The 11,977-nt window shown below is 36.5% G+C and overlaps 2 protein-coding genes across 3 annotated transcripts in view; one reads left to right on the forward strand and one right to left on the reverse strand.

The window, feature by feature from the left end:
- LOC102764118 (chromosome unknown open reading frame, human C4orf47) overlaps window positions 1-3,689 on the forward strand; it is a 14,428-nt gene extending 10,739 nt beyond the window's left edge. For both annotated transcript variants that reach the window (XM_006772680.2, XM_015569750.1), the window contains exons 6-8: window positions 651-830; window positions 1,817-1,980; window positions 3,487-3,689. In XM_006772680.2, coding sequence (XP_006772743.1) covers window positions 651-830; window positions 1,817-1,980; window positions 3,487-3,535 — 393 coding nt within the window. In that variant the 3' untranslated portion in view covers window positions 3,536-3,689. The remainder of the gene's footprint in view (window positions 1-650; window positions 831-1,816; window positions 1,981-3,486) is intronic.
- Window positions 3,690-8,497: 4,808 nt separating this feature from the next.
- The window catches only part of CCDC110 (coiled-coil domain containing 110), a 12,349-nt gene continuing 8,869 nt past the window's right edge, over window positions 8,498-11,977 (reverse strand). Inside the window, exons 5-6 of the mRNA XM_006772721.1 lie at window positions 11,257-11,355; window positions 8,498-10,630 (exon numbers count right to left, since the gene is read on the reverse strand). Coding sequence (XP_006772784.1) covers window positions 8,498-10,630; window positions 11,257-11,355 — 2,232 coding nt within the window. The remainder of the gene's footprint in view (window positions 10,631-11,256; window positions 11,356-11,977) is intronic.

Raw genomic sequence — 11,977 nt, forward strand, 5'->3', positions numbered from 1 at the left:
CCTATTATCCTCATTTAGCGTTGAAAATGTGCCACTGAAAGGCCCCAGAGTCCCCAAGAAATGCTGAAAAGCAGGAGGGAGTTAGAGTGTGAACTGAAGACCAATCTCTTTTTACTATATTGTTTCCCCCAGGTAGTTAATAGAGATTTGTTCAGGTGACAAATAGATCTCTATACTTCAAATAAGTTGATATCCCAAATGAACAATCACAGTTCTTATTCATAAGTAAGCATATCTTTAGTATCATAGAAACCGAGCATAACAAAAGAATGTTTAAAATAATGTGAGCCTCGCAGTGTATATTTTTAAAATCTATGTGCTTCTATTAAAATGTAAAAGAAGATTCGACTCTCCGTTATTTTCCATCGGAGTAATTTATGGCACATAATTGCTTTTTAAAAAAATATATATTTATTGATATCAGAGAGGAAGTGAGAAAGACAGAGAGATAGAAACATCAATGATGAGAGAGAGGATCATTGATTGGCTGCCTCCTGCATTTCCCCTACTGGGGATCAAGCCTACAACCCAGGCACGTGCCCTTGGCCGGAATTGAACCCGGGACCCTTCAGTCTGCAGGCTAATGCTCTATCCACTGAGTGAAGGCAGGTAGGGCAATGCCACATAATTTCTAACTCTTTAATTTACAGAAAGAGAGCGAAGAGCACCATCGTTTACTCAAAGGGGGACCTTTCAAGTTAAACCTTTACCCAAGAGAATATTTTGATACCAATCCTTATTTTTCTGAGAAATCTTTACCTCCAATTAAGAAGGCAGAGAAGAAGGAAGTACTCCCAAGCCCCTTTAAGCCCTCTTCTCCTGGTAAAAAGGTAAGTTAAGAGTTTTAGAATGAAAAGATATTAAGCATTTATTATTATTATTTTTTAACGTTAAGCATTTTAAAGAAATAGTGCCTCTTGCCGTCAAATTGCTTTATTGCCCATGTAAACAATAAGCTTTTGTTTTGTATTCATGCCAAGAATCATGAAACCAGTTTTTATAAAATTCTGAAAAGGCATAAAGTATGGCCAGTGTATGGGAGTAAGGAAGCTCTTATAATGATTATGAATCAGCTCAAATATATTTGAGTTTACAGTTGATTCTTCTAAGTGCCTCTCTAGATCTTAGGCCTCGTTTTTCTCAAAAATCATAAAAATCCAGGCCATCTTTTAGTTTTTGAAATGATTGAGATGAATTTTCTCACTTTGCTGAAGTTTACAAGTTTGAATAAAAATGGAAATGCTGCTTTTAATTTAGAAACCTTGGTTTATACATTTCTTCCTTCTGTGAATTGCCTGTTTACTTTTCCTGCAGATTTTCTGGTAGGATATTTGTAAGATCTTTTTGTATGCTAAGGATATTATCCTGTTTTCATCTGTGTTGAAAAAAAAAATATATATATATTCATTGAGTTCATGTATTCTTCCTCTAAGTTTATTGAGCCATTCTTATAAGCAGTGTTTTTAACACTGCATATGGTAAATTGCTTGCTGCCATTTTATTTTATTTATATTTATTTATTTATTTTAGTTTGTTGAATGTTTTACCTTGATTATGGTATTTGTGCTATTCAGAAATTTAGTAATTTGATGTAGTCAAACTTAAGCATTTGCATTTTAATAAAAAAGAACTTTTAGAATTACAGTGTCTTAACCCCATGAAATTGTTGGGAGGGAGACTTTTTGCTGGTAGCTGCATTAAACAAAATAGACAACTTTCTTTAAATGTAAAACCAACGCCATAGGATAAACTTCATCTAATGTTTTCAAGAAGCCTTTTACCAAACCACATAAAATGGTCTCATTCTGATTTGTAGGCTGGCGGAATGAAGGCAGGAACATTCGACCCTTACCCTTCGCACTCTACTGACCCGTATTTGGCTAAATCGGAAAAACCCAGCAAACCTGCTAAGGTTTTCCACCCGCCAGGTGGACCGAAAAGCAGACCAATCGAAAGTATAATGACTTTGAATGTCAAAAGGTAGTAATATGTTACGTTTACTTCATCAACCAAGAAAAACTGTTTTCAACTTTTAGATTTCTTCAAAACATATCTCTGATTCATACACACTTTTAAAAATGACAGATTTGGATGACTTTAGAAAACTCAGCTCTTTCCGTATACCTTCCCTCCCTTGTAGAAGTTCTTTCCCATCTGAAATTCTCAATGGAAAAAGCTTAATTTATGTACCAAACTATTCTGTCCATAATTTTTAAAGCAAATGTGTAGCATCTTATTATGAGTCACTTGAAACTACTTATTGTCCAGTTAGCTGCACATGTTAACACTAGAGGCCCAGTGCACTAATTCGCGCACTGGTGGCATCCAGTCAGCCCGCTCCGATGGGGGCCGATCAGGGGCAGGGCCAGCCGGGGTGAGGGGCTGCGGTCATTCTGGTTGTTGTGCCATTCGGTCGCTGTGCTTTTATTATATAGGATCGTTCTCAGCAAGAGTTTTTGACCCTTGTTATAGGGCTCCAGGCTCTCAAAAGATCCTAATGACACTTAAGGTTTCTGTTCTTAACTTTGAAATAATCTCTTAAGAAAACTGGAAGTATTCCTCTTCCTGAAAAAAATGCTATTGGCATCTCGTTATAAAACTTTGAGGAAAAGCATGTTATTAAAGTATCTTAAAATTTCAATTTTACCCCGGTTTTGAGCACTCTGAAAATTGAGAATTTCTCAGGAGCTCAGAACATACATTAGAAATGGACAGTCCATCATTTCTTTGTGTGTGCCATATCATAAGTAAGTGAAATAATTCATTTCTATCTGTTCATTGAAAAATGCTTTAATGCCAATTAAACTAGTTGACATATTTCTGACTTCAGTGTAATCCTGCGGTGGATTACTAGTAGATAACGGACACCAAATTTGTATTCTTTCTTTTATAAAAACACGAGTAAGTACACCCTATCGGTTGTAGACCGTGATTGTGATACCGACATTTTTATTATATCACAAAAGTAGAATTGCCCTTTCACATTTATGTGACTTAACTGTGTCTACAGGACGAATGTTCTGGGAGCAGTTTTCTCTGAGCCCTTTTCTATCCAGAGAACAGACCTCAGAGATTTCCATGTGTGCCCTAGCGAATGTGTTTGGACAGAAAAGAGCAACTGACTGCTGCTTTGAAAAATCAGAAGTTTACCTTCTGTTTAGTAATTTTGAGTTTATTGAAATCTCTTTCTTTTTACATTATCACAAATATTACCCTAAATCAAGTTTAAGCTCCTTTTACCCTAATTTTAAAACTAGTAAATCTCTGGATCATAGTATTTCAAATTGGTCCCATAAGTCAATTTTTCCTTCCTAAATTACATTTTAAAAATATTTTTGATTTATTTAAAGTGAAGCTTTTTAATTTGGTGAGGAAATGTGGTTTTGGATTGTTAATTTTTTAAATTCTAAAACATTTTTTTAAAGAATCTACAGATATATTACCTGCACCTGTACAATTAAATGGACATTTATTTTCTAATTTTAGGGCATTGAATATGAAGAACTACAAGACTACTTCAATACCATCCTTTTAGGCTCTGGAAGACAAGTAGCTTTCATTATCAAGTGCAAATTATTTGAAAAAATATAAGATGTTGTAGGATAGATAATCCAAACATTTAAAAGATATTTAATCCTACCACTCTAATACTCTTGTCTTAGTACAATTAATGAATAAATAGTATTTGCTGATAATTTGATTGCTGGTGTGTGTCTCTTCGACTCCCCCGCCCCCCCCCAATATATTTTTTATTGATTTCAGAGAGGAAGGGAGAAGGCGAGAGAGATAGAAACATCAATGGTGAGAGAGAATCATTGAGCAGCTGCCTCCTGTAGGCCCCACACTGGGGATGGACCCTGCAACTGGGCATGTGCCCTGACTTGAAATCCAACCGTGACTTCCTGGTTCATAGGTTGACACTCAACCTCTGAGCCAATGCCAGCCGGGCTGGTTTGTGTTTTTGAGAATATAATGTTTAGAACGCTTACACAATTTTGAAGTATAGTGTATCAATTGAGAGCTCTTACTCCTAATGTGAAAAAGGCTGCAGGGTTGTGGGGGAGGGGAATGTGGAGGCTGAGGAGGGGTAGAAAGTACACAGTAAATTCTTAACTTGGAGGTGAAAATTGGATTGATAGCTATCCAAGTGTCAGCCTATTAAAGCATTCCTATCAAAGATAAATATGGATCCATTCATATTGCATAGAGTCACTTACACGTTATAGAGTAAGGCAGATGTCTCCGTGTGCGGGGCACCGTGCCTCTAAAGCATCACCCAGTGCAGCCCCAGGGTGAGCTGGGGGGAGGGAGAACAGGGAACACACTTGTATTTCATTATTTTATAAAAAATGACAAAGTTGCAAGGGGGATAAAGGTGGTCCTTGGTGTCCTCTTTGCCCCTCCCCTGGTTAGCGGTCCAAGCTGCCTCTCCTGGGGCACCTCCCACTCCCAGGCCTTACCCTCCGGTTTCCAAGTTCTCTCTTCTGCACTCACTCTACCACTTTTCAAACTATCTGTTGTTAAAAGATACAATTTAAACACATTGCTATAATTCACCATGAGGTCTATCAGTACTCATTGATTTTAGGGGCGGTGGTGGTGGTTTGTAATATAAAAGAGAAATTTACAATATCTATTAATGTAATGCATTGGGGAAGTTATTTTTTTCTAATCTTTATCCCTTCTTATTTGTTAATTTTTAAAATTTATCTTTATTGTTGAAAGCATTGTAGATGTCCCCCCTTTCCCCCTCTTAACCCCCTTGACCCCTTTGACCCCACACCACCCCCCTCAGGCCTTCACTGCACTATTGTCTGTGTCCATGGGTTATGCATAGAAGTTATTTCCCTCTGCGATTTATCAGTCTGTTCCATGCTTCTATGTCTCTGAATCTATTTTGTTCATCAGTTTATTTTGTTCATTGGGGAAGTTATTATTTTTTTAAAATATATTTTTATTGATTTCAGAGAGGAAGGGAGAGGGAGAGATAGAAACATCAATGATGAGAGAGAATCATTGATTGGCTACCTCCTGCACAACCCCTACTGCGGATCCAGCCTGCAACCAGGGGAATGTGCCCTGACCGGGAATTGAACCCTGACCTCCTGGTTCATGGGTCGACGCTCAACCACTGAGCCACACCAGCCGGGCAGGGAATTATTTTTGGCTCACGGTGCTTTCTTAGGCTTGCCATCCTAGGTTTCTCAGAACTGGAAGTCAGAATGTGTAGAGGCTGCAGTACTCTTCGTTTGGACCCATTTTTATCCCAATGGGGGAAACTATGTCCATCCAGATATAAATCTGGCTTTTAAGGGATTGCAGAAGGTACAGAGAACTTTTCCTATTGTCAAAGGTACATATTTTTATTGTCTTGCCTCATAACTGTTTACTTTTTTCTAAAAGAATATTTAAAATTTTTATTTCCTACCCAGCATATAATGCAGAATGAACATCTTAAAGACATTATCAAGGGTATAATGTAACTCAAAGGGGAAAACGTGTGTCTTCAGAACGGGAGTGGTTTTACCAGGTGCATAAACTGCATAAAATTCACATAGTTGTACATTGATAAATCTTACCCAACAAGTCTTGCACATATGTTATTTTGAGACAGAGGCTTATAATTGCAGATTTTAATTAAGATCTAAATAATTGCTCATTTCACCTCTGCCTTTATTAGCTGTAGCTTTTATTAATGTGCCTCTCCTAGCAATGCATACTCCGTGCAACATTCACAGATGGGAATCTGCATCTAATGCCTGACTGACGGGTGTAAGAAGTAGGGCAGTGGGCAGAGCTTATCTAGAGTTTCCATATATGTGTTGTGTCAATTTACAGAAAAAGGAATGCAGGCACCAGTAATAGGAATAGTGAAGCATGTAGGAAAATTAAGATTTTTAAGATGATGGGAGAACACACATACATATGCATTTTATTTGAGGGTACTTTATTGGTGATGACCATTGATTTTTTTTTTTTTTTACCATTATTGACTCTTCTTTTAATTTTGAAAATATAACATTAGTTTCCTGTGAAACAACTTTTCCTCCCCAAACTTAGACATGAGGAGTTAAGACGTGGTCACTGGCATCTTATCTCTTGATGACTCAGGCATCTAGTGATCTTTGGGCCCATTATGATGCCTGTATTACGTGAGTGGCTTTTTGCATCCACCATCAGTGAATAATGGAAGAAATAAGCTTGCTTAGAAGCCATTAATTTCTATGAGTCATCCAACCATACCTATGTAAGGCTTAAAATGGAAACAAAGATTGAGGATGCTAACTTGTGGAAGAAAGACTTAATGAGATTTAGGTCGACAAGAAACTCCACTGGGACTGGGAGAAAGTTAAGCAGCAGCACATCATATCTTTTGGAAGTCATATCTTGTGTCTTTAGAGGCTGATTTTTGAACAAAGCAATATAACTGATTATACTCTAGTGAGACTGATAAAGAAAAAAGAAGTAACCCCAAATTACCAATCTCAGAAATTAAAAGATGGGATATCACCACACATCCTCTGGATATTATAAAGATAATAAGGATTATTATGGACAACTGTTTGTCAATGCATTTGAGAACTTATATCAATATACAAGATTATCAGAACATACCAATAATAAAACTGGCTTAAGAATATAAAATCTGAATTGTTCCATATCCGTGAAATTTGTTTTGTAATGTAAACCTTCCCATTTGGAAGGCTGCAGGCCAATTGGTGAATTCTATTATGTATTGAAGAGATAACATCAATAATGCCAATCCTACACTAATCCTTTCAGGAAACAGAGGAGAAGGGAACACTTCCCAACACATTTTATGAGGCCAGATTTCCTTGGTACCAAACCAGATAAAGACATTAAAAGAAAAAAAAAAACGGAGACCAATATCTTTTTGAGCACAGAAGAAATCCTTAACCAAATATTATCAAATTGAACCCAAGAGTGTATATTAAAAAGATAATACATGACCTAGTGGAGTTTATTCCAGCAATGCAAGATCAATATAAGGTTCCAACATTAATCAATGTAATCATATTAACAGATTAAAGGGGAAAACACACCCCAATAAATGCAGAAAAAGCATTTGGTAAAATTCAACAAGTTTATATAGCAAGCAGTCTGGGAAGAAGATACAGTGCCTTGCTCTGGAGCAAAGGACAAGTTTGGTTTCAGCCTTGGAAGCTAGAGTTAGTGACTGCCTGGAGCAGGGCAGATATGCTAACTGACCTGTATAATAAAGGTAAAGTTTAGAGCAAAGGACGGGCATGCTTACTGCATTTATACAATACTAGAGGCCCGGTGCACAAAATCAGGCATGGGTAGGGTCCCTAGGCCCGGCTGGGGCCTTCCTTTGTTCTGCACCACCCTCTGGCGGTCAGCGCACATCATAGTGAGCGATTGAACTCCTGGTCTCCCGGTTGAACTCCCAAAGGGGACACTTTGCATTATATATATATTTGGGTTCCCTAACCTCAGAGCTCTCTCTGGCAATAGAACTGACTATGGTCCTTTTCATGCTGTTTATAGGAATTGGAGAACTAATGCAAAAAAAAAAAAAGCTAATATTCTGGCTACTGCTGTTGCTGTAACAAACTGTCCTTTACCTCTGACCCAGGTGTCTCATGTCTTCCACTAGAACTCATGAAACTGTGAGGCTAACATAATAGCCTATAAGTTGGGTGACATCTCATACTGTTCACAGTTCTGGAATATATATGTAATATATAATATACAATGTATAATATGTAATACATAATTTATAATATATAATATATATATAATTCCAATTTCTAATTAAAAAACTAGTTTAATAAATTACAGAGTAAATGTAATCATGTAAAAGCAAATTAAAATTATTTTGTAGACAAAAAAGTTCTGGCACAAAGGATCTTGAAACATTGATTTTAGAAATTTATTTACATCTCTTGGATGGAAGCAATTGATTCAGTTTACTTGGAATTCCTGGGAAGAAAGAAGAATTTGTTTTAAGGTGGGAGTGCTGAATGTACTTCAGAAAAAACAGTAATTTAAAAAAACCTTGCTTCCTCCCAAAGTTGCATTGTACTTATACAATGTATAGAAGTAATATGAATAAAATAACATGAATTTTATAAAAAAGAGCAAAACCTCTAAATAATTCCACTCTATAGTACATTGAATACAAATCTTACAAAACTAAGTTGTATTCATCTTAAAAGTTCCCTTCTTTTTTAGAAAATATACTTTTATTAATTTCAGAGAGAAGGGAGAGGGAGAGAGAGATAGAAACATCAATGATGAGAGAGAATCATTGACTGGCTGCCTCCTGCACATCCCCTACTGGGGATCAAGCCCTCAACCCAGGCATGCGCCCTGATGGGGAGTTGAACCATATATTGAACCTGCTTTATAGTTTGACCCTCAACCACTGAGCCACATGGGCCAGGTGAAAAAGTTTCCTTCTATTACTGTCCTCTGACTCATGCCCAGTAGGCTAAAGGAGTCTTACTTTCTATTAATCCCCCACAATGTACATACCTTTCAATTCAGGAGCTAAAGGCCTACTCCTGGGACCGGAGGTGTCTTCGTAAGTATCATAGCTGTCAAGATGGAATTTCTCTCTTCTTGATATGTAACCCATTTTTGACAGGTCACCATGCTGACCACAGATTTTTTGCATTAGATTTAAGTATTCTCTTTGAAGATTCCGCATTTCAAACTCCAAGGTGTCCCTCTCATTCTCTATACTTCTCACGTAGTTCTCTAAAAGTATTTTGTCTTCTGCAAGTCTACTGATGCTGCTTTCAAATTGTATATTTTCTTGAGTATGTTTCTTTAGTTCTTCTTTTAGAATCTGATTGTCTGTTTTAATTTCCATGACCATTTTAGATAACATTTCACATTCATTGCCCCTTTCGGATAAACTATTCTTATAAATACTTGCTTCTGATTTTGCATTTTTTATTTCATTCAGGAGATTCTCTTCAGTAGTAGACTGGTATGTTTGCATGTTCTCAATTTCTCTTTCCATCATTTGCCTGGCAGCAGTAGATTCTTGTAATGCTGTTTCAAGACTAAGTTTTTCATTATTGACTGTTTCTATTATTTGAAGCAGTGCCTCATGTTCAGTTTTTGCCAATCTTTCTCTCTCTTTCAGCTGCACTACCTCTAGCTGGTTTTCTTTTAGTTCATTTTCAAGTGAGCTTTTTTCCTTTAGAAGCTGGTAGGTTTTCTTCTCTAACATTTCCCTTTCATCTTGTATCAATAGAATATTTGTTTTCATGGATTCCATTTCTATGCTCATTCGATTATATTCATTATTGACAATGGCCATATCATTTTGAGTTTTCTGTTCTTTATTTTTTAGTTTATCTAATGTTTCTAACATTTGTTGTTTCTCCAAAGAAAGTTGACTATTTTTTTCCTCTAGAGTTTTATTTTGTCCTTGGAGAACATTATATTTACTAATTACTTTTTTCAATTCTTCAGTACAGTTTTTGCCATCTTCTTCTGTTTTAATTAATTGGGACTGAACAGTGTTCTTTTCTTCAACCAAATCCTTAAGTTGCTTTTCATATATTTCAATTTTCTGTATCAGAGATTGTGTGGTAAAGATCAGTGGTTTTATTTTGGTCTTAAGGGTTAGATTTTCATTCTCCAGCTCTGCTACTTTTTTCTGTATCTGTATAGATTCTTTTAGGTAATTCTGTAAGTACTGAATTTTTGCAACACACTGCTCAGTCATGGAATTGACTTTGGATGTTTTCTCATTTTCAAATATTATTGGTCCTCGTTTTACTACAAGTGGTTGCCTTTCTTTGTCTTTCATTTCATATTTTGTTGAGTCAAAGAATGGTGGTGTAAATGGAAGTCTGGAATGGAATTTTAAATCTGCAGTATTCTTGTCAGTGGTAGGAATTTCTTTATTGTTTTTCTCATTCTTCTTTCCCCTATGTGTTTCACTCCTAGACAATTTTTTACATTTCCTACAAAAATTCAGATGGAATTTTGACACTGATTCCCTGAGTGGGAGTAATTTGCTTATTAATGCCTCTAATTCTAAAATTCGCTTTGATTTTATATCTTCATTTAAGGTACTTTCCATATTTTCATCCTTAATAAAGTTAATTTTTTCCTTGTGAATGGGGGACAGGTCATATTGAGTATTACTTTGAACATTTGTATCCATCTTTAAAGTTTGAAGTTCATTTGTAAGTGCCAGTTCCCTGTCGTGTGACTTTTGCAGCTCTTTCTTCATTTGCTTGATAGAATGGCAAATATCATCTAAATTTTCACGAAATCCGTGCTTGGGGAAAGGCACAGTAATCTTGGAATTATCCAGAATTACTGTATCAGCTCGAGGCATAACATTTTGAGGTGCGTTAGCTAGAAAACTATAAATGTTATAATTCTTCAACATGTCAGAATTTTCTGAAGTGTTCATAATCATGTTTGAGGCTGGATTATCCATTGAAGTTCTTAGAGTTAATATGTCCTTGAAATGTATCTGGGGTGGCATATTTACACTTGGAGAGAGACTGTTGACATTATTGCTACTGAATTTTTCTTCTATTGAAGGGAGAGTCCTCGAGTCCTCAAAATGATGAATTTTGTCCACAGAGAGGATTTCTTCTTCATTCTCTGTAGGCTAGTAACAATAAGAAGCACACTGTAAATGTACTGCCATTTGCCACGTGACCAACATAATAAGATAACATTTTGTGGAGGATTTGTTTTTGCAAGCAAACGAGCATTTCAATCACATCGACAGCGAAGAAGCCCAACAAGTATGATTCATTTCCTCCAGAAAATCTAACAACAGTTGAGATCTGTAACTCTGGTCTTTGCAATTTATACTTATTTCCTTCAGGAGTGAGATACATGGGCCAACCCCTCAGTTTCAGAAATAAACATTTAACCTCTCTCAAGAGACCATCACAGATGGATGGGAAAGAGAGAAGCAATAGGCCAAATGGAAGTTTAAAGAATAATGAACATTTCCACTTCTCGGCTATTTGTCTCCCTCAGCTTGCATTCCTGGTTCCAGATGATTCTAGGGGCTGTGAGTATCCTGAAAATGTGAGTGTGAATCAGTACGGACACAGTGACACTGGTATGGACTTGTCCTAGTGCATTTACCCCAGGTCTAGGTCAATCCTAAAGTAGAAAAACTCAAAAGTGGACAGATAGACTATAACAACTGCCCTGTATTTCATTTTCTTGGGAATCTTTGGGTATCTGGACTAAGTTAAATGCCCTTCATACACCTCCTACGGGAAATGGGATGTTGCAGAAGTATGGGGGCAAACTCACGCCTTTTAGGGTTTTCAGGACAGGAATTTCCTTCTTTTCCTCTCTGACAATCCAGTTACCCTGTGAAAAAGGGGAAAACGTGAAGTTGAAGATAAACTGGTTGTGGTAATATTTTTGAAATCCCCAAATATAGAATGATTTTGTACAGAATAACATACCTTTTCATTGTGTGTGTTGAATACTAGATTTTTTTCTGAGCTAAACTGTGGGTTTTCTACTTCAATAATACTTTTGTTCAGTATGTCACTAATTTCAGATTGTACCTTTAAATAGATAAATAGAGAATGTTAGAATTTGGTTTCAGGTTTATAAACTTATGAATGTCCAGAAGTAATAGTATAATTAAAAGATAACTTTTAATTTCCCGCATGTAAAAATTCTTTCCCATCACATAAAATTAAAACTTAACTTATTGTAATCTATGTAATTAAAGATATCTACACTAATAAAAGAGAAAAATGGTAATTGGCGTACGATGCTACCCTTTTCATTGGCTAATCAGGGCTATATGCAAATTAACTGCCAACTCAGATGGCAGTTAACTGACAACAAAGATGGCGGTTAATTTGCATATGTAGGCACAATTCAGGGAGGCAAAAGGGAAAGCAGGAAGAAGCCCCCTGCCACTGACAGTGATCGGAAACCCAGGGGGCAGCTAAGAGCCAGGGGGCAGGGGAAAAGC

Source organism: Myotis davidii, unplaced genomic scaffold, assembly GCF_000327345.1.
Source record: "Myotis davidii unplaced genomic scaffold, ASM32734v1 scaffold184, whole genome shotgun sequence".
NCBI classification, from domain to species: Eukaryota; Metazoa; Chordata; class Mammalia; order Chiroptera; family Vespertilionidae; genus Myotis; species Myotis davidii.